The sequence below is a fragment of the Odontomachus brunneus genome, unplaced genomic scaffold, assembly GCF_010583005.1.
Source record: "Odontomachus brunneus isolate Ranch 3 - 2012 unplaced genomic scaffold, Obru_v1 Obru_scaffold_123, whole genome shotgun sequence".
Lineage (NCBI taxonomy): Eukaryota > Metazoa > Arthropoda > Insecta > Hymenoptera > Formicidae > Odontomachus > Odontomachus brunneus.
The window spans coordinates 191,609-215,529 of NW_022639573.1; the positions used below are offsets into that span (position 1 = coordinate 191,609).

Here is a 23,921-nt window from a genome sequence, read left to right on the forward strand (position 1 = left end):
TTCGAAGGCTTAAAAAGTCGCATTTAATGACAGTAGTTATTTGACCTAAAATGACGTCGCCAAGGTCAGGACAAGGTCAACTTTGCTTTTTTAGATAGAAATACATATTTTTTATTACGGCATTTTATTCTACGTGAAAAAGCAAACAACTTTTGTTTGAAAAAATTTTTTATACGACCTCTATTTTCTAAGATATTTACGTAAATATCTACAAAATTATTGATTTCAATAATTTTTTACTTGAATTTTATCAACTTTATCGAAAAATATCAAGAGATAAAAATTATTTATTTTGTTCTCATAGAGCTCTTAGAGAATTTTTTCAGAATTTTATATTAATTTTTTAGTATTGCATTTTCTTGCATTTTCTTGAAGTACTAAAAAGTTAACACAAAATTCTGAAAAAATTCTCAGAGCTCTTTGAAAACAAAATAAGCAATTTTTGTCTCTTAATATTTTTCGGTAAAGTTAATAGAATTCAGTAAAAAATTATTGAAACCAATAATTTTGTAGATATTTACGTAAATATCTTAGAAAATAGAGGTCGTATAAAAAATTTTTTCAAACAAAAGTTGTTTGCTTTTTTACGTAGAATAAAATGCCGTAATAAAAAAATATGTATTTCTATCTAAAAAAGCAAAGTTGACCTTGTCCTGACTTTGGCGACGTCATCTTAGGTCAAATAACTACTCTCATTAAATGCGACTTTTTGAGCCTTACAACTTTTATTCGAAATATTTTTCTCTAAAATGCTCCCCCGCCAAGTTTTCTTGCCGTTGCCGAACTTATGGGATACACTGTATATATAATTGTATACATGACTGTATTAATTAGTTTTGCGGTTATTGATCTGCCGATTATCTTATTTAACTGAAATTTTAATCGATTAATGCTCAACACTGGATACAGCAACAAGCTTGCTAAAGGTTGCTCAGATTTTTGTATTACATATATTTTGCATGACATATATTGTTTTGAAGAAATTTCCACCATTTTCTTCGTATCTCTCGGATATTTCTACTTCGTCATTCTACGTAATGAATATGAATGCCATATGAACCACTCATAAGGAATGCAACCTTTACAAATCGCGGCTGGTAAAGTTGCTGCCAAATTTACGTACACCTGTCTATCCGGGCTCTCTTTCTTCGTCGGCTTGAACTTTCTTCGGTCGGTGGTCCGATCTCGAGAGTTTAATTTTATCCCGCTTCACGGCATTCGTACATATTATTGTTTGCGATGTTGCAATTTCAAGTTGGAAGTTTGCGCAGTGTGTTACCGAAGAGTTCTCAGTCTCTCGGAATACGAAGTATCTCCTACTCCGTGACGTCCCGCGTGTATATTTTACTCTCTAGATCTACTCTCTTTGTGTCTTTGGCACTCGCGCGACGCACGTTACGAGAATACGAGGATTTTCTTTTGATTCCTTCGCTCATTCTCTCTCTCTTTCTCTCTCTTTCTTTTTCTCGCTCGCTCGATCGTGCCTTGTCCTCAACCGACGTCCGTCAGAGAACGTCTAAACACTTAAATCGTTTTTTTGCCGCGCCAAGCGTTTCTAATTTAATCGGAGGCGTGTCCAAAGATCGGGATCGTGGTATTTATGTCTACGCACTATTGTCCGCACGTCATCGCCATTACGGATAATCGTTTCTAGAGGTCTCCCGGAGTACGCGTTCGGAGACGTCAGGTACGTCTATAAAATTAGATTAGGATTATAAGCCGCCAAGGACGCTGCGGGCGACCGGTAGTGCGTACGCCATGGTGGCTGTAGAGTCAATTATTTATCCTCTCGCGCGCCCCATCCGTGCTCCTGCTATTTTACTTTTACCTTTCGTCCATCCTATATCATATGCCTCGAGGGAAAACGTCATAAATCTGTGCAAACTTCTCATACATTGAGAGTAAGAGCCAATCCAGCCGGGATCTTAGAAATTCACTTGAACTTTAGCCGGGAGAGATAGTATATCCAAGCGTTTAGCATAATTGAATCGCGTTTCTGGACTTTTATATTATTGTATTATTTTTTTGCTTTCTTAGTTATCTCAATGCAGTTTTAATGCAGTTTTAATGCAGCCGAATGTTCAGACAAATGTTTTCGGTCGCAGTATTAATAGATACATTATTTCTCGTCAGCGAGTTTTGCGTTTGCTATTCATTCTGATATCTGAACTCGACATTTTTTTCATATGCTACCGCAGAATTGCGAACTCCTTAATATACAATATTATTACTGACTATTTCTACAATTTTGTTAGTGTAACTGAATTTTCTACAATTTTGTTAGTGTAACTGAATTTTCTGTTACTTGGCGGCCAAATAAAAAAACTCGGTTGTAGAAACAAAAATATTCCTGTAGAAGTTTTCTACTCAGCCAATTGTTCTCAGTTATCTCAACCGAGTTTTAATGCAGCTGAATGTTCAGACGGATATTTTCGGTCGCAGTAACATTATTTTTCGTCGGCGAGTTTTCCGTTTGATATCTATTCAGATATCCGAACTGAATATTTTTTCCATGTACTGCAAAATTGTAAACCCTTTAATATACAATATTATTACTGATTATTTTCCATCTGCAAGGAAAAAACAACTTTGTTAGTGTGACTGAATTTTCTGTTACTTGGCGACTAGATAAAAAACTCGGTTGTAGGAACAGAAATATTCCTGTAGGAAGTTTCCACTCAGTTAATTGTTTCCAATTATTTCCACCGAGTTTTAAGGGAATGCTAAAGTCGATGACGAACTCGAACAATGTCAATAATACAAAGACGATCGTCATTAATACAATCATTGCTTTTTTTCATGTTTCTTGCATATACAGAACTTACGTGAATGTTGCTTTGTTTTACTATATTTAGCAGCAAACCTAATCACGCATGTGTAGAAATTTTTCTGTAAACTTCTTCAATATTTTTCTAAACTTAGATATAAAGATACAGCGCGCAATATTCTCCGAAATTTTTCTGAAAGAACGGAGCAAACTTGCTGTTAGTATATACAAGTTATAGATCTTTTGTATCAGGTAAATATTTACTTTAATTAACAGCGTTTGACAGACTAACTTACATTCGAAATGTCAACTTTGGAATCTTTTATCGCTTTTGTCATATATTGAACAATGCTCCAGTTCATCCTCGCATGTATTTTTAGTGTGTAAAAGCATTTGTAATTCTGTGCAGCTAATACAACGTACACTTTGCAGAAGAAAGTCAATATTCTGTCGGTAAAGATTTCTTCTCCCTTCAATGCAGCTGGATGTTCAGACGAATGTTTTTGGTCGAAATAACAGAGACATTATTTCTTGTCAGTGAGTTTTGATATCCGTTTGACATCCGTTCAAGTACTTGAAAATTTGTCCGTGTACTACCACAAAATTGCAGATTCTCCTTAATATCCAGAGTCGCGCTTTAAATAGCCGCGATCCGGCACAGGGTGAGCCGATTCGATGGCGCACGCATTCCCCGCGCCAATCACCTCGAGGGTGTCGTATGAGCCCTCGAACGAGTCCGAGACAAGAAAGAAAGTAAGCTCGCTCGCGAGGGAGGGAGGGAGGGAGAAAGAGAGACATGGATAGAGAGACGAGCGGGTCGCGTCCGAGGAGTCACGATAATTCGTGTGATCAAAGCGACCGACTCGGTGGTGTCTCTCGCGCTGGCATCTTCTCACCTTTAATAAAGCTATCTCGCATCTCTAATATCTCCTCGCGCCAACGCGCGAGAGGTAGACAAAGACAGATGAGGACGAGCGCTAGAGTGAGGAGGAGGAGGAGGAGGAGGAAAAGAAGGTGGAGGGGGAGGAGGAGGAGGAGGTGGCGGCGAGGAACTCAAGGGGCGACGGCGGAGCAAGGGGACGAGGGAGCGGATCTCGAGGCTCTTTGCTCGGTGCCCCGACACCTTTCTACAACGAGGCCTTGTTCGCCAGGAGAAAAGACACGTCAGCCGACACCACGTACACACCTCGTCTCTTCGGGGCCATCGATACGACGGTGTACTCTTCTCTCTTTTCCTCTCTCTCGTTCCTCCGTCCGTCCTTCTCTCTTCTTCTCTCGCAGTCGCTTTTACAACATGGTCCACCTCCGATACCTGTCGTCTTCTTCTCCCTCCGAGCCACCTTTCCTCCCTCACACATTTCCGTCCCCTCTCGCGACCGTCACACTCGGGGAGATATCGGCATACCGCTAGAGAGGAGACTCACGAAGATATTACACTTACCATTCGCAGCCACGCGATGGCGATGCTTATCGGCGACCGCCGTCAATTAAGCAATTATCGCCACCTCCGCCGATCGCGGGCACGTGCACATGCTGGGTCATGCGACGTCCCGGCTCGTTTCTCCTCGTGGTGCGTGCGCGCGGTGTACTTAGAATGTATATACATGGAAGGGAAATGCCTTTGTCTCCTGTGGACCGAAAGTGTGTCCAAGCTGAGTGCGAGAGAGAAAGGCGGCAAGGGATAATAGTGTTCTGTGCGCATGTATCGAACAGCGTATAGCCGATAGACACTATAGCTTATAAATAGTTTGTACTTCAGCAATGATGATGAAGAGTTAATCTAAGAGTTGAATAAAATACTAAATGACATATATTGGGATATAATTGTGTAGGGATTAACAAGCGTCTATACACAACATTACAGTAAATGATAAGAAAGTGATGTATAATTTAATTTTTTATTAATATTTGAGGCTAATTAATCTTGAAAACTTATGTTCAATATATTCTTTTTTCTACCATATCGGTAAGGCGTTTGTTCTCATGGGATAAATGTAAGTGAAGATAAATCAAAATAAATCATTTTCTTCGCAATTATATTACATAGAACACATAATGTAAAAGATACCGGGTTTAGATAACTCCAAAGAGATATGTATTTTCTTTTTTTAATATTTATCTTGAGTGAATACACACAGTGAATACAAAATCATGAAATAGTCTTTTTAGAATATAGATACTTTTTCCTGAATTTCATAGAAATTGGAATAATATTACAGTAAAAAATAGAAAAAAACCGATTTTTTAAATAATAGTAAAGTAAATTTTCGAACCTCTCGATATTTTGTATTAGCATTCTCTATCATGAATGAATAAAGTTAAACAAAGTGTTAATGAAGTTTTTTGCAAGTGTATGATGTATTTTCGAGTAATAAAGCAATTTCCATTTATAAAACGAGGTAAAGTTGGTCCATTAAATTAAAGGCCGGCAAGAGGGCTGTGGAGAACTCGCAACTATTAATCAGAATATATATTTTATGTGACTTTCTTTACGCTACTGAACAATTGAATCCGATACAAGAGCAAGATGGCTACGTTGCTGCATGTATTCTGATTATGGAAAAACAAAATATATGTTTAACAGGATCGTGGCGAGCGCTAACATATAGAAGAAGGTTATTTCTATTATGTTTGTACAATCAGTCGCAACAATTAGTTGTCTGAGAAGTTGTAACTTCGAGATTCGGAAATATAGGGCATCTAGCTCCGGCCTCTCCTACACGCGATTCAACATACTTAACATTTAATGTGATAAACTAAAACGCCTAAGGATTGCTGGGTGCGCCTGTGTCCTGAATGCGTCATCGTTCCCGATCCGCCACCTGCAATTGCGATGATTCTGCAGCAATAGTTTGTACAGTCAGTCACAACAATTAGTAAGACTGGGAAGTTGTAACTTCGAAATTTTTAAATACGGATCTAGCTCCGGTTCCCCTTACAGAGAGCACTTTTACATAAAACTGGTAGCTTTTCCAATATGTGTATAGCTTATAAACAGAGTCCAGAGCATTCGGAAAAACTGTAGAATATAGAAATCGTCAAAACTGTTACTTGGCAACGATTTCGGCTCATACGCACAGAGGACGATTGTCTCATGTATACTTTTCTTTCTCTCGCACGCAACTTGGACACGTTTCGATGCCGGAATATCCCTTTCATGTGTATATATTGTAAGGCTGTGTAGGGATACGTTGTTGTGAATGTTAATGAACGACTCGGCGTTAATAAGAACGTCGTTGTTTCCCTGACACCGCATTCGTCCGCTCTAATCAAAGCGTGAGGCATTACGCGGCGTTAACGCGCTGAACGACGCTGTGTTCTCTCGTATGGGGGTGATCAACGAGGGAGGATTTGAGTCTGAGGCTCGCGGGAAAGTTGAATTAATCGGCGCGGCCGGTGATAACGGCATACGAATGGAGCGCAAGGCACGTAGCGATTTTTCCGCGGCGACTCGCTGATGAAGCCCATAATGACGCGCGTCACGTCGCTCCAGGAAGAGACGCTCGCCGTCTTCGCGCTCTGGGAAGATTCCTATCGACGTGGCGCGGCGTCAATTAAGCGATTAAGCGATTATCGCACCGAACAGCGATAGCCGTAGAACGGATCTTCGATAACTCCGCCGTGCTGTGCCCGGGAAATCGCAAGAAGCGGCTCACGGCACTCTCGGTTTATTGACCGCGCGAATATTCGCGCGCCGGTCTTGCTCGCCGCGTCCCGCGACTCCTCGACTGCGAAACGCACTTGAAGGCGAGCGAGCGAGCAACGCGGCAGAAACGTGCGCGGAAAAAAAAAGATTCGCCGTCGTAACTGGAAACCTCGGTAGCTTAGCAAATCTATGGGCAGTAATGTACGGGCAGTTAGTTTGCTATGCTACTCTTTCAAGTACAATCATTGTATTTCTTCACTGTGTTTCTTCAGTGAAACGCTATATTTACAACTAGTGATCCGGTTATAAGTATAGCACTGTAATCAGCAAAATCTCGCTGAAGGGATTTAATAGTAGGATTTAATAATAGAGACTGGTCCTACTATTGATGCACTTCGCGAGCACAGACAATGTCATTGTACGCAAAGCATGTGGAAGCGGATTTTGTCGTCACAAACGAGCAAAGCTGGATTTGGTATAGCGTATAACAATTTGTATATTACAGATTTTGTAGTGAAATCACTTCAATTGCTCAAAATTAATAACGTAAGGCGGAACAGAAAAATGCATGAGGCATTTTCACTGAGGAAATCAGCAAATACCTATTGATCGTCAGTAAAATAGTTCTTTTACTGATTCAAACAAAGATATTTTTACTGATTCAGTTTAAAAGGGTACAATGTACCTAAATAGGCAAATCTAAGTAAATTGGCAGCAACTTCACTAATCGATTTGACAAGGTTACATTCCTTATAAATGGTTCATATAGTATTCATATTTATTACATAAATCGACGAAATGGAAATGCGAAAGAAATACAGAAAAATTATACAAATTAGCTCAGAACAATATGTCATGTGAAATGTAACATGAAAACCTGAATGTAACTTTTAGCAAATTTGTAGATGCATCTCAATATATAAAAAACCTAAAATTTACATTATTATATGATATAAATTTAGTGAGTTATTCAATACAATATATTTGCTTAAAAGTAGATTTTTCATCATCATTTCATGCCATGATAATCGTGAAAATATATTTGGATAACTAAGATGCAGAGTCTACATAAGATTTGTGGTTGTATCTAATAAAGTTTGACGTTATAGCAGATTTATTAGTGCAATGAAGACGATTCTCTCTACAACAATCAGTGGAAAATATAGCTTAGTATATGCAACTAATCTGTGATATCAATTTGATACTTTAGTGGATTTTATTATAAATAAATAATCAGTTACCCTAGCAATAAAAATTAGCGGTAGAAAATAATAATGCTCATTGGGATGTCTGGAATATTTACTCTGCAATCATACATACATTCTAATAATATGATAAAATATTATTAATGTAAACATACACGCGCATAAAGATACATATTATTTATATTAATATATTATACTACAAATATATACAAATGTACAGTTTTTAAAGAAAGTGAGAGGTTTAAATTACGTAAGGCATAACATATTTCTCATTACAAATACTTGCATTTAAAGTTAATAAGAGTGTATTTCTCCGTAGAATAAGCAAGAATACTTCTTCATTCAACGCTCAGAGATGTCTTAAAGAAGCATGTGGTTTGTTTGGTAAAATTAATTAATTTGTTTTTCAAACTTCAATTAGCTTGAAGTACGAAATGATTTGTTGCAGTAATTAAGATAATATCAACAGATAAATGGATTTGCTCTATGGGCAGGTTGACAATTACTTTCACACAATTTCTTGATTGTATTAATAAATCTACTTAATTATAACGTTTAATTTAGCGTTTTTTACAACGATCCATTTTTAAACGTTTAATTTTTAACACAGCGAACTATAGATTTGACGAATCCACCGTAAAAAACCACCTTTTTTTCGTGATGGAAAACGTTTACGCCGTCTCCCTGCACGCAAATTAATCGTGCATACCGGGCATGAATATTTATTTCCTGAATTACGACGGAAAAGAGAAAAAGAGTTCGCGAATCATTGTTTACGGCGACGTTTCATTTTGATTGTGCACCCACGGTTATGTTTAATTACCTCCGACCGATGTAATAACTGAATGAAGTGTACGTCGAAATATCACACGCGTATTCCATTACAGTTTTATTTTCCGACACCCGTGCACTCAGCGCGCAGATGGGGGCGGGAGGAGGGGAGGACGGGGGACGCTAAATAATTCCGGTGCCGTTAGTTTTGCGATTTTGTTCCTCTGTGACATTTCAATTTCTGATAGCGGCCCGCTTTTTCGAGTCTCGCGGGCGCGCGAAAAGATGGAAAATCGTTTGGTATCGCCGTCGTGAGGCAGCTTCTCGCGCTCTCCGCGCTGTATCCTCATCTCTCTTTGTCCTCCCCTCGCCCTTATGGCCGCTCTTCTTCCTTTCTCTTGGTCTTACCTGCCGCGCAAGCCGGCGACCACACCAGACACCCATATATATGCATTTAAACATATATATATATATATATATATATATATATATATATATATATATATAAACGAATTCCAGACATAAATTCGCCGACTTCCGCTCCGCATTCAGTAGCAGCGTGCGAGCACAACGCGTCGCGGCGTATCGATATTATTCGACGATACTTCCGGCAATTCTCGAAGGCCCCTTCCGCGTCACGCTGTATGATAAAGTCATCGAGATGTCGCGCGATAAATACCGCCGGCCTTCCTGCTGCCAGGCTCTCCCTTCGCTCTCTTATCGCCGCTTAGAATTTCAAGGCACTGCCTTTGCCGCCCACGTGATTCGATTCCTCGAGAAACATCCGCGGTATGCGTACGCCGACGAGCTGTGCGCGTCCAACGACATGAGAGAACGCCAGGGGATCCGCGATTCGCTCAATTTAACCCGTTTGAAGGCGGTATCTATGTTATCAACGATGCACTTAACGGCGAATTTATTTCTCTTATCTCGCGCTATCCCTTCGGCGATCTTCGTTTCTTTGATCGATCGTCGAGGTCGGTAATCAGTTATTAGTTATCGCTCATCAGATCCTTCGTATCAGATTGTAGCCTCGATCTGCCTCTGTTGAAGTTAAAGGCAGTTTGAATAATACTCTATCTAGGACTACAAGATACAAGAGAGAGAGAGAGAGGGAGGGAGAGAGGGAGGGAGGGGGAGAGAAAGAGAGAGAGAGAGAGGGAAGTGGAGAAGAGAATGTAATGACAAATCGCTAGAATGAGGTCGGGGATCAACGTTGAAGTTTTGGAAGCACCCACGATAATTAATCGACAATAGAGCGCGCCGGATTTCGAGGGCTTCTCTCGGGGTGAGGACCCACCGCGGTGTTCCGTCTTCTTCCGTTATTTATGTTTCGGGATCCAGGGAGACCGAGGACCCGCAGCACCCTCCGTTTCTCCCAGGAAGACGGTAATTTCGACCTCACTGCCGATTAATTAAACGATTACTCGCGTACCTCTCACTATCTACTCGTGCTGCTGCTGTTTTTTCTTTCTTGGTTAATTGATGGGACGAGAGAAGGGGTGTGTTTTCAGGGAGAAATCGGAGAGCTGTTTTGAAAGGGACAAATGCGACTTGTTCGAATCAACGATTTATTTGTTCAAAATATAAAAGAGGACGAAGTGACATACGGTAACGTCGGTATCTCTTGTCGCACTACGCAAGTGTCTGTTTTCCTATAAACTAGCATTTACAAGACTAATGAGAGATCCGATTGGATCGCATAACGAGAGGGGACTGCCTTACGTATGTAGGTAAGAGGATGATTTACAACGAAGAACACGGTTATCTGTGGATTCTCGTATTTCTAGAAACTTTCCCTTATTTATGCATACCGAGTCGCCAAAAAGAGCAGCAGCGCGCTTCGAACGCTTTCGAGCGAGCGGCATGAATTATTCAGACGCCTGCGCTTACCGCAGGTGCGATAATGATAATTGACGACGCGAAGTGACGATAATCGCGCGTGATCCTACACCTAAACGTAATAACAATCATCATCATACGTCCCGCAATAAATGCACGCACGGAACACTGTTCCAATTTTCACTCGAGAACACTGTATACACGCCTGTACGATTCCGCGAGGTTCCTCAGGTTCGCGTCGCACGTTCTTATCAATTGTCAATACCTGAAACAGAAATATTTCAATGAGTTTATGAAACGTTTAAATTAGAAATGCAAAGGAGAAATTGCAAAAAATTAAAAAAACAATATAAAAAAAACCAGGTTTTTCAATCTTATATGTCGCAACATTTTTCAAGAAGAATTATATAGCCGCGCGGAAAAAATTTGGTTGGATTAATAAGTATCTATAAGTAGTGAGATATGAACTAATCAGAATTCCGGTTACCAGCATTCTGTTCAAGTTAACCAGAATCTTAATTTGAGCAGAATTCTGGTTCGTTTAAATCCCGAGTCGAAATTTTGATCCTATTTCCGACCTCAATATTCAATTTAACGCCTATTTTGATATTCTGAAGTCTATGTTGATATCTCTGTTGATTCTATATAACCTACTAATTTCTGCCGAGAGATCCTCTTTAAAACTTACAAGTGGTATCTTGTGCGTTTTCTGTTATTTAGAGGCTAAATTGAATTTTAGTTTCCATGTGTATCACACAAAAACTGATCCTTCAGAACATACAGATGTTAGAAAGCTCAGATTGTCACCATGCTGTTAATTAAGTTAAAGGAGAGATTAATTTATTCTATTAAGAGAATTAATTATCTCCATTATTCAATACTTTTAAGAAAAAATAAACGTAGCAATTTTTTACAAATGCACTAAGAAAAAAATATTTGGAAATTAAATATTTTTTAGGTGGGTACCATTAATATATTTACTTAAATCAAAATTCTCTTCATTTAAATCGAGTATTGTTTATTTAAACCGATATATAAATAATACTCGGTTTAAGTGCAAAGAATTTTGAAAATTTAAGTACATATATTAATGGTACTTACCTAAGAAATATTTGTTAAGTATTTTTAGGTATTTTTTCTCAATGTTAAAGCTGTTCGAAAGAGCAACTCAGAAACTGAAATTGGGTTTAACGAAATCTAATGGAACATATCAATTTAATCAGTCAGTGCTGTCGCGTTAGGTAGCAAAGAAAAAACGTGGAGGACATTCGGGTAGACAGATATATATATAATTTTAGTAGCATATTTATATATAAATTCGTAAAGGTTACGTGATCCTGATAAATGGTTCATATGCCATTCATATTTATCACATAGAATAATGAAACAGAAATACGAGAAAATGATAAAAATTTGCTCAAAACAATACAACACATATAAAATATAATATGAAAATTTTAGTGTAACTCTTAGTGAGTGTGTTACTGCAACAATATTACAAGAAGTTTACATTATTGTACAATTTAAATTTAATTATTAATTCAATGCAGTTGACTATTGTTTTCTAAATGTAATTAAAAAAGTTGTAGACTTTTACTATCGATTTAACCATTGATTGTCTCACGTTTTGGTAATCACAAAAGTCCATCTGGTCAAGGTTAACGCGTAGTAGATCCTGAAAACAATTTCAGAGTTTCGTTTAATAATGCACTCTCTATTTTTGTATATATACGTGACTAATGCAACACGCTGCGTCAATTTCGGATTACAGTTGCATCGAGCGCATAGAACGTCGTAACTATTCGGACCGGTGTTCCTCGGCGTGGTTGACGCGAACGCACCACCGGAAGAGCCCAGACGAGAGAGCGAGCGTGCCTGATCTGCATCGCAAGCGCGAGGACCACAGCAACATGCCGTACACACCACTGCAGGTAGGTCGTATCCACGACGTTTCCTCTCCCTGTGACCGCCACTGTGCGACGGCGGTAGCAGTGGCGGTGGCGGTGGCGACGGTGGCGGCGGCGAGCATAACAGGGTGGACGTTTAACATATGAGTGGCTACCAGTGTTATTAATGCGACGGTACGTCGTGCTCGGTTTCTTCCTCGGTGAGCCCACGTACTGGGCCTTAGATCCAGACGGCGTGCGGCGGGACTAGGGGCCACCCGCGGGTCCTACGCTACCGAGGCCGACGACTGTGTGTGCGCGCGCGCGCGCGCGGCAGGGCAGAGAGACAGTGAGAGGAAGGGACCTGGCGCGGGGTGCAGGATGGTAACACGACACTCGGAAACCGCGGCCTGGCACGACCATCGTCGTGCAACGGCCTCGAACCATCCCCGAGGGAGTTATGCCTTCCTGCCGGCGCGCCGCCTAATTAATATGTGCTTAGCCCGGAATGCTGCCTCGCGTCTTTGGAAGCCGTGCACGTCCCTGGGCTTTCCGGGGGGGCGAGCAACGGCAACAGCAACGGCGGGTGGTAGGGTGGAAAATGCGCGTCCTCGATCTAGATGAGATCCCTCAAAAATTTCAAGTCAGCGTGTCCATTTCGACAAAGGCTCGTCTCCGTAATTGCAGGTGATTAGAATTCGAAATAATCTCCTCGCTGACTTGAGAATCATACAACCAAGAGAACTGAAATCCCGTTATTTTACCTTGATAGAATAAAACACTCCATTATTGACATTCCCCTTAATCATCGCGTTCTTGATTTAGATATTTGTATCTCTAAAATTCAAATATTTGCAGGCAATTACATTTTGAAATAATCTCATTTGAGAATCATACAACCAAGATAATTGAAATCTAGTTACTTTATTTGGATAGGGTAAACCACGCAATGATTGACATTTCCTTTAGTCGTTGATACTTTGAAAATAGCTGTTTTTTCTCGAGGTCAACATTGCAATTAAGCTTCTCTCGCTTACATTCTGTAATTCCAAAAAAGATCTTCACATCTGAAACTATGAAACAGAAACATGAATCGTAGTAAAAAACAAGTTTTCCTAGAGTATTAATGATTAAGGAGGACGTCAATAATTGGTTAAATATGTTATCCTATGAAAATGAAATGTAAAGTGTTGGTATTAATTTTCTTAATTATGTGATTCTCAAGTCAGCGAGAATATTAATTCGAATCCTATCACCTACAATTATAGACAGCGCTTGTCAAAATAAGCACGTTGAATTTTAATTTTTGAGATATAGTAGATGCAAAATAATTTAGACATAATGAAATAAGGAGTTTATCAAACTGTCAAAATTACGGGTTGTTGTGACGACCTTGCCTAGTAATTATATTGTAAATTATTGTTATTGTTAATTAGCTTAAACTACTCGGCGTTGTCACAAAATGTCAAGAAGATGAAGTCAGAGGGAGAAGGGAATAGCTCATATTTTCCGTAAGGTTCTAGAGAGTAACTATGTAAAGGGCAAAAGGTACAGGAGTTTATAGAGACATACAGGCAGACATTCTATTATATGTGTATATATATATATATATATATATATATATATATATATATATATATAGTAGATTATAACTAGTATTATTATTATTGATTATTATTTAACGTTCTTAATCATTATTAATTATATTATTATTGCGTAAGTTAACCCATAATAATTTTCAATTTTGACAGTTTAGGGAGCTCCCAACTTTATTATATCTAAGCTGTTTTGCAACCCACTACAGTGAGAGAAAAATTATCTTAAAATGAATAAATATTTCTTTGATGTGGGTGCCATTAACATATTTACTTAAATCTAAATTCTCTTTATTTAAATCAAATATTATTTACCTGATTTAAGTAGACAATATTTGGTTTAAATAAAGAGAATTTATCTTCAAATAAGTATGTTAATGGCACCCATCAAAGAAATATTTGTTGATTTTAAGATAATATTTCTTTCAGTACATACAGCGCCCCTTATCTAGATCGAGGATACGATGAGTGCTTCGCCTTGCTCTTCTTTTTAACATGTAATTGCGCGAAATAAGAGCTACATAATTTCGAAAACAACACGACACGATAACGCACATACGATAGTACGGTATCACCAACTGAGAAAACACGCCGCTCTGTACCCAAGTGTCGTCTCACGGCGACGCGAGCGTGACTCTCACCGGGCGAATACACGCGAGAAAATTCGTCGTGGGTGTGCCCACCTGTTCCACGTGTCCAAGAGAGAGAGAGAGAGAGAGAGAGAGAGAGAGAGAGAGAGAGAAGAGAGAAAAGAAGCCAGGACGCCTTCCCCTGTATCCGCTGCGATCGCTCGCTCGAGGAGAGCAGGCGTATAGGCAAATATCTCTCGCTCGGCCGGGACATTAGGAGTTCTCCGGCGTCCGGAGGATTATAAATCCTTAATACAGATCGGCACGCGATGCCCGGCTCGTTAGGGTGATGCATGGCCGACTCTGGTGTCCCGGGGTGTACGGTAGCCGGTACCAATACGCGCGTACGCCGGCCACGTACGCGCACACACGCGCGGTCCGGTTCCTGCGGGAACAACTACACCCACATGCATCGGCAGACGCCAGGTAATAATGAGAGATCGGAGATACGGCCCGATATTAATTGTGCGCATCGAGTGTGGCGGTGCTACGGCTGCTGCTGTTGCTGCCGCCGCCGCCGCCGCCGCCGCCGCCGCCGCCGCCGCCGCTGCTGCTGCTGTGGTTGTTGCTGTTGCATCCGCGCCGGAGAGGGAACAGGCTGCTACCGGCTTACACCGATCCTTCGACGCGATATGTGCGATATACGATACAGGAACGAGCGTGGTGGACCTGACCCTGACGCCTCTCGGTCCCCTCGATCTCGCCGCGGCGGTCGCAAAGAAAACGCGCGGAAGGATTTCCCGAAGAATTATTATTCCCAGCTATATCGCGCGCAGCGCGTTGATACCGTATCGGTAATGTTAATATCCTACGGTAATTGTGATCTGTTATCGGGAGCCGCGAGATATATTAACGTTGCCGGCACGTACAGGAAATCGCCCCGGTGTCTCTGAAACGTTCTATCAGATGTTGGCAAATGTTCGTTGGATTTTCGGCCGTTTTCCTTTGGTAACAATAACGAAACGTCAAATCGAAATATCTGCTGTCGTTACATTCAGATAATTGTCTGACTTCGCGCCTCTAAGGCCCGTATTAATCGTTATTTGAAACTTCTCCCAAGTGAGATACTCAGGTTTCAGTTCAGAGTTAGATAAAAGTGTTTCAGATGAATCGCGATTACGCAGATATAATGTCGCATATATCATACAATTCAAATGAAAAATTTGAATCTAACTCTGAGTGGAAATCTGAGTATTTCACATAAGACAAGTCTCAAATGACAACTTATAATACAGATCTAAAATGATTCAATGATTTTAAGTCAATGATATCATTGACAATCTGACAATCTTTCGCAAGTCTCGAAAGAAAAAGGGAGAGAAAAACAGAGTTAATTTTTTTTGAGAACCATCAGAATCAATCGATGCACATATCTAGATAAGTAGTTGTACGCAAATTTCATAGCAACTTTATTAGTCCATTTGTGGAGATTGCATTCCTTATGAGTAACTCTCTCTCACATAACATTGATATTTATCACATAAAATAACGAAATATAAGAGTAAAGATCAAAATTTGCTTAGAACATTACGTCATGTAATATGGAAATTTAAATGTAATTTTTAATAAATTCGTTGTTGCATTGATACAACAAAAAATTTATATTAATGCACACAGAGAGAAAAATATCTAAAAAATAAAAAATACTTATCCTATATGTACTAATAAAAAAAATTTATTTATTTATAGAAATACTTTTACATTGAGGAAAAATATCTTTTAAATGGGAAAATATATATTCTCTTAAAATGTTGCTTTCTCGTTACTGAAAGTAATTATTTATCTTATTTAAAAAAAAAATCTTTAGATTTAAATAAATATGTTATCAGTATCAAATAAATATTTTTTATTTTTCAATTCTTTCTTTCAGTTTATAATATAAGAATGTAATGTGACTAATGATAAGGTGTACAGTATATTATTTCCATTATTCTCATATATTTGCTTCATAGTGTAATTGAACGAAGAATTGAGTTCTCAGAAAAATTCTCACCATTGATTGTCTCAGGTCGTGATAATTACGTAGGTCTATCTAGGTTGTTATTGAACTAAGATTCGCCAAAGTGCACGGAGTGAGGATTCCGACTCGTTGCATTCGCGTTCGCGATGCGTCGCGCCAGGATAAAAGCAGAAGAGGTCAGGATACCGAACCATAGGCAGTGGAAGACAAGGGGACATAGTCTCCAATCCGGGTCGTTTCGCCGGTGATTACGAGGAGTGGACAGATTGAGACGGTCCTAGGGCTCCTCCCTTTCGTCCTTCTCCCGACGGTCTCTATGCGGGCTTCTCTCGGGCGTACGATCCACCGTCAGGACATCCTATTCCTCGTGCGCTGGAGAGAATATTTTCCCTCCCTCGTCGGGCCGACTGCGACGAGCCACTTTGAAGATACGATCTCGAAACAAATTACGAGTCCCGCTCAGAGAGCTCGCCCTACTCGGCTGAATTAAAATAATCGCGGGCCGTTAGCGGTCGGCGTGCTTTACCTCTTTCTTCTTGTTTTTTAATCGATCCGCACGAATCGGTCTTGCCCCCGTGGAGTTTTGTCAAAAGACGCCATACGCACAGTCGTTTATTGATGCATTCGCGTCATTAAGGTCGCGCATATAGTCGCAACGGTAACGATATTTCGAATTAATTAATTTCGATGACGCAACGATATACGACGTATCTATTTTTGCGCGAGCTACTCCAGTTGCTTAATTACTTTAGTTCATTTTTCTTGACTATTAATTTTCAAGTCAAGTAAGTTGATGTTTTCGACCTGTTAATTTTTCAGTCAGGTCAGTTAATTTCCTCTGGTCTTATTTCACTTCATATCTCTTTTCGTATCTTCTGTCGTACTTTCTTAAAGTGAATCAGTAAAAACGTTTCTGATTGAATCAGCAAAAGCACTATTTCACTAATGATTGTTGATTATATACTGATCAGTGAAAACACTTCCACTTTACTACTTATTATCTTACTTATCATTGATCTTAAGGAGATAATATTGATCCAGTGGAGATAATATTTCACTGTGAAATTTGTAATATACACTGTACTAAATACAACTTTTTGTGTTTGTGATGACAAAATTAACGGCTTCTGTGCGCCTTGTGTGTATTAAAATTGTCTGTGTTTGCAAAGTATATTAATAATGGGAATAATCTCACGAGAAATAAAAGATTTTTCTGCCGCAGCTAATCATACTTTACTAAAAATTTGTTGCTCCAACTAAAAATTTGCTGCTGTAATCAAAATTTTTACTACAATATCGGTCTCATAGCTAAGCATGTGTTTACTGGCAGCTATACTTTTAGGTATTTATATGTTAAAATGATATGTAGCTAACTGATATTGAAATAATATGATGAGTATATTTCAAAATTATTATCAAGAAAATATTCTTTGCTGGAGATAACTATTATTTAAATGAAGGAAAGTAATGAATGAAAGTAAACTGAGTAATAATCGATTTTTTTAGGTACAGAATGATATTTTTTTGCGTATAATGGTTTAATTATGAATATAACACTACCAGCAAAATATCTATTTCAGTAAAATTTTGCTGAAAGGATCAGTTAATAATAAAGCACAGAAGAAACGAGGTAATTAGGGCAGCAATCTGTGTGTGGTAGCTAAATCTCATTATAACATTATCTCATTATGGATATTTAAAAGTATATAGCTGCCAGTAAGTATATGCTCAGCTATGAGATCGATATAGAAGCAAAAATATTTAGTTAAAGCAACAAATACGTTTTTAGTAAATCATGATTAGTTACGTCAAAGATCTTTTGTTTCTCGTGAAACTATTCCCATTATCGATGCACTTTGCGAACAAGTGTCATTGCACGCAAGACGCACAGAAGCCGTTAATTTCGTTGTCACAAATTTTATTCTTTTCAGCGAAGTGATTGCACTTTAAAGAATACGTAACGAACGCGAGTGTCTATCGAGAAGCAACGTCTCTGGATTCGAATTGCACAAGATTTTCGCACGCGAGTGACATTTTAACGGATTCGACGCGTTCCCGACGCGAACGGAGCGATTTCTATCGTACAATCGATACCAAGTATCGATGCTGAGAACGAAGTATACACGTATGTGTACGCGCTCGTATATATCGTCGCAAGGAGGAAGGTGCACGTACCACTCGGCCGTTGCTCGTCCCAATCCGGATTACGGTAACACCTGACCATCCGCAATTTTATCATCCTCCGTTCCGGAAGGATTCCAATTTTCTTCTCCCGCCGCGTAGCTTTCTTTCTACCTCTCTCGCTCTCCGGCGCTCTCCCATTCCGCTCTCCTGCCTCTCGGCCCTCCGCCTGCGCCTCCTCCGCCGCGGCTTCCTCCTATTCCTCTCTTCGCCGTGCGCTTTTTTCCGACCGTCCATGGACTCAATCTGTGTCTCATCGCGGATTATTGGGATTTCGCGAGGATGAGGAAGGAAAGAAGACCGTGGCTCGCTCGACCGTCTGAGCTCCCAGGATCGGCTCCAGGCTCGGGAAGCTGGAAGACTGCCGACAAGGACGAGTCTTTAATTCCTTCCGTCGTCAGCTTCTCAGTCCCCCGGGGCTCCTCCGGGACTCGCAGTGCCTTCCGGATAGGTGAATCCGCCCGGTTATATTCGCGATGCGGGACAAGTAAAAACGCGAACGACGGACGCGAGTATATTAAATTTCCGCTAGGACCGACCAATAATAACGGAGACAAACGCGATGGCGGCGGATGATGATCCGGCGCGAAGAATTACTCCGTGACCTCATTGGGCGATAATTATATCTTTTCGCGAGGACTAAAACGCTAAAAGCGTGAACGCGTATTCGCGATAAGCTTTGCACTGAGAAAAAATGGTTAATCTCATTAAACTTATAATCATTTTCGGCACTACTTATTCTTGTTGTTCTAACAAAGAAATAATAGTAGCAATACAATACAAAATTTGTTGGCAGAAAGATATGCGATTTGCGTGCATTGAAAAAATATAAAAAATACAGGGTGGCCCACATAACTCTTCACAGTTTGATATCTCACTCGGAAAAAAAGGTTTGGTTGAATTAACCAAATATCTGGTCGAATATGAACGATCCAGAAGTTCCCGAATTCTGTTTAAGTTAACAAGATTTTTGGTTGACTTAAACAGAATTCGGGTTACTTCAATCGAAGTTTCTGGATCGCTCATATTCGACCAGATATTTGATTAATTCAACCAAACTTTTTTTCCGTGCAGAAATTAAGAAAAATATGAAAGTGTTTCCATCAAAAGTTGTAGAGGAGAAAAAAATAGTAATATTTATTTGACTTTAGAATGATGTTGAAAATGAATGATTTTGAATCTCTGTCAAGATCAATTTTAATTTTCTAAACAGAATCATATAATTTTTTTACATAAACCAATTTCTCTAATCATTCTGCATACAAAAGTAGTGAAATAAAATCATCGAAAAGTGAATACCTTTTGCGTTTTTTATTTTACATTTTATTCTGTTACTTTTCAATTCAAAATATCTCATAAATTATTCATTTTTCGACTACTTTATCTTAATAATGTTTTACATAGAATGACCAGTAAAATCGACTGTTGTAAAAAAACATGTGTAAATTTTAAATAAAATTTAACGCATTTTATATATTTATTGATACACTAGTGTGCAAAAATTAATATTAAAAATTAATATCATAGTCGATTTCTCTCGTTATTTTACGTACAAAAGTACTCAGGTGAGAAGTGAATAGTTTACGAGATATCTCACATTTTGAACAATGACAGAATAAAATGTAAGATATTTAGAGAAATATTCAAATAAATATTACTATCTTTTTTCTCCTTCGATGTTTTATGATTTTTATTGGAAACACTTTCTCATATTTTTCTTCAATTTCTGAGACATCGAACTGTAAAGAGTTATGTGGGCTATCTTGTATATTCGGTGGGTACTAACAATAATTATTTACTTCAATCTAATTTTTTAAATGTAAATAGCAAATACAATTGCTTTATTGAATATACCTTTCTGCGTAAATCATTACTTTTTAATATTTCCTTATATTATTACACAATAAATGTGACAATTTGCACAAACTGTGCACAAACTGTGCAGTTTTCTCATGAAAAATTTCTGGATATAGCTTGATTTTTTCGGGCGTCTAAATGTGAAAGATGGCCCTTTAAGTGGACACTTTTTTATTGACATTGCCGACACATCAACGCATCATTGGCCGGATGAAGATGGGATTTCTACCTTCAAATCCTCTTACGCGGCGATGAGAGAGACAGATAGATGGATAGAGAGAAAGAGAGAGATAAAGATAAAAAGAGAAAGGGGGAGGGGAGGCACAATCCGCGGCAGGAATAAACTACCGCTGCTGTAGGACGCAAAAATAATGATCCTCGTGGGCGTGAGATAATTGGCGCAAGGAGCTTGCGCGTCCCGCAGAGCAGCGAGAGACGGAGACAGTAGGAGAGAGGGAGGGAGGTGCCCTACGAGATCAAAGGACCTTTACCTTCATCCAGCTCCTGGCGTTCGCCCCGATGTACCGGGCTGGGAGACGCCTTTTTATCGTTCCTTCCGCGGAGAGGAGTCGCAAGCGACGCCGACGCACGGCGAAATCGATCCACGATGATTAATTTTCAATCGCGGCTTAATTACGCCGGGCGGCTAAGCCCGATTGAAGAGGCGTCCCCGGATGGTGAAAGGGCGGTCTGTGTGGTGCAAAAAAAAAGGAAAAAAGGAGATCACATGAAGATAGAGAGGAAGGGGGAGATAGAGAAAGAGAGGCACGGTGTCCCGATCGACCCTACGGCCATCGAATAAAAGGCCCTTCGTTCTCCCTAGAAGAGGATTGTGTCCAAGGATGAGGATACGCGAGCGGGAGGAGACGGCGGGTCGAGGAGCGCGGGGTAGCCGGGATCGACGCGGAACACGATTGCTAGGAACACGTGATTAGATGGCCCTCCTTCCACGCGATTCTCCAGATTGGACACCCCCGTCGTGAAGAGACGTAAAAAAATGCAATCGGCTCTTACGGTAATGAAAAAGTCCCGACCCCGGGTAATACGGCGCTGGCGAGTGTACGTGTGGGCGTTTGCGCGTGTATGTGGGTGTGTGTGCACGCGCGAACGCGTATTCGGTGCATGCACGGAACCGTGACGTCGAGCTGCTCCTGCAGCTCCTGCTGCAGGATCGCCGCAATTGCAGCTGGCGAGTCGGGAACGGTGACGCATTCGGGACATAGGTGCAACCAGTAATCCCATTTTTCCGAGAGTCTCGTGAGTTCCAGACGTTTCCGTTTGTCATATTAAATATCAAGTACAGTGGAATCGCGTGAAGGAGAGAGACCGGAGTTAGATGTCCCATATTTCACAACTTTGAAGTTACAACTTCATTGTTGTGCCCGACTGTAGAGACATGATAGAGGCAGCCTTTTTCTATGTGCTAATGCTCGTCATGATTCTGTTAATCGTACGAATATGTCTTGTTTTGTAATAACTAAAATACGAATATGTAGCAATATGGTCATTTTGTCCTGATACCAGGTTCAGTCGCATTAGTGCAGGATAAGAAGATCATATAAAAAATACACATATGTTGATTAGTCCTTGTTCGTCCATATGCTTAATTTCGAATTTCACTTGTGAATGAAAATTGCTTTTTTATCTGAAAGAGTATATTATGCATATTTCTCCCTGGCATGAAACTTCATTTTAGCTAATCGCTTAACTTTATTCGCTCACGATGGAGAATATTAATATAAGATTCTGAGAGGTTCGAAATTTACTTTGTTATTATTAAATTAATTTTTTTTATTTTTTACCTGTAATGTTATTTCATTTTTAATGAAATTCAAGGAAAAATATATATGTACTAAAAGGATTACTTTTTGATCTTGTATCCATTGTTCTTTAAATTTGTTAAAATAAATACTTAGCATATGAGCAACATTGTCATAGAGTCATTTAGATTCTATTTCTCCTAATTAACACAGGAAATTTTCTTATTTCAGTCGTTCTCTGTCTGAGGTTAAAACGTCGATTAAAAATGGGGGAAATATCTAGATAGATTTTCATGATCATCACGACGTGAGATAATCGATGCTGAACATTCTACAATTTTTTTTTATGAAAGGTTAAGATTTTCAGAAAATATATCATCTTATTTGAAAAATATTTTATATTAGTATAAGTAAATAAGTTATTAATGTCTAAATATAAATATTTACTGTTTCTTAAATATTTTTCCTCCAAGTGTAGTAAATTTCGTTAGAAACATAGTAAATTTTTGTACAGCATATTTCAGTTTCTAAAATATAAATAGCACGTATAAAATAAAAAGAAGTAATCAATTACTGCAAAATGTCGATCTATTTCTCGGCTATAAAATTTGACAGTAATTTTTGCCATAAAATTCTCTCCGTGTGTGCGATAAATATGAGCGCCAGTATGAGCCGCTCATAAAGGATACATTTTGTAAATCGATTAATAAAGTTACTGCCGAATTTACGTACACCTGCCTATCTGGGCGACGATGAAATGTATTTTTATCCCGTGTAAGATTACGGCCGGCAAAGAGGCGAGAGATGGTAACGAGCATGTTGGTTTCTCGAGGAGGGACGAAAGATCGTGGTGAGATCGAGTTTAAGAGGCCGTAGGACAAGATACAACGTCATCGGGAGCAAGAACCCCGTTACTCCCGTGATTCATCGGTCTTTTTACGCCGGGTGGCCAGAATAATTCACCCTAATGCCCTACCTAACTGCCACCGACCCTCGTGTCTGATTGTTTATTGCCAAAAAGCATCTCTTTAATATATATCATTCCACCTCTAAAGAGGATCGTCTCCTCCTTCTCCGCGGAAAGAGGGATGAGCGGGAGGAGAGAGAGAGAGAGAGAGAGAGAGAGAGAGAGAGAAAAGATTCTGGCATGAAGCCGACGGGAGATTTACCTTCGCGGGACTTCAATTTCTTCGCCGACGACGAGGACGACGACGAGGTTCTCTCGCGAGAAAACAGGACAAATAAAGAGACGCGAAGCAATATTGCAAAAAACTCGCGAATGACGCCCCCTCTGTCGCTGTAAGTCCATGTCCGCGTAAATTCGCGTGGCAATATCGACGAATTTCTCGAAGTTATCTTGTAGGACAGGATATATAGAAGAAGAGAAAGAGTAACAGAGAACGCGACGCCCTTTTCGCGCGTTCACTTTACTACGCTCCTGCGCGCGAGGTTTCGTAAAAATTATTATATTAGCTCGAGGTAGCGCTAAGGAGTCATCGTCCGCCTGCTCTTTCTTTTCCCTTTTTTCTCCTTCTCTTGCTGCCTCTCTTCCTTGCTTCCTCTCTCTCTCTCTCTCTCTCTCTCTCTTTCTCTGGCGTATGTTCTCGCGGCCGCCGCTAATTTACGCATCGTTCTTTCAATTACCGATTCGCAACGAATTTGCGTTCATCTCCATTAATATGCCCGCGGATATCGATTCACGTCCCGCTCGCTCGTTCGCTCGCTACCATCGCAAATACCTCCGAAAAATATAGCTTCCTCTTTTTCGTCGATGGCCGTCGTATATCAGGGTGGATCGGGCGGCGAGAAAGGGCGAAGGGTG

The 23,921-nt window shown here is 39.8% G+C and overlaps 1 protein-coding gene and 1 long non-coding RNA gene across 3 annotated transcripts in view; one reads left to right on the forward strand and one right to left on the reverse strand.

Moving 5' to 3' along the window:
* The window catches only part of LOC116849656, a 293,934-nt gene that overhangs the window by 69,687 nt on the left and 200,326 nt on the right, over window positions 1-23,921 (forward strand). Inside the window, exon 2 of the long non-coding RNA XR_004379189.1 lies at window positions 12,003-12,162. This is a non-coding gene — a long non-coding RNA (uncharacterized LOC116849656). The remainder of the gene's footprint in view (window positions 1-12,002; window positions 12,163-23,921) is intronic.
* The window catches only part of LOC116849652 (transcription factor Sox-1a), a 218,211-nt gene continuing 204,106 nt past the window's right edge, over window positions 9,817-23,921 (reverse strand). The window contains exon 4 of one of the 2 annotated variants that reach the window (XR_004379186.1): window positions 9,817-10,496. Coding sequence is in view for 1 of the 2 variants with exons in the window: in XM_032827012.1 (XP_032682903.1) it covers window positions 10,490-10,496 (7 nt within the window). In the remaining variant the exon portion in view is untranslated. The remainder of the gene's footprint in view (window positions 10,497-23,921) is intronic. The other variant, XM_032827012.1, reaches the window with a different exon arrangement.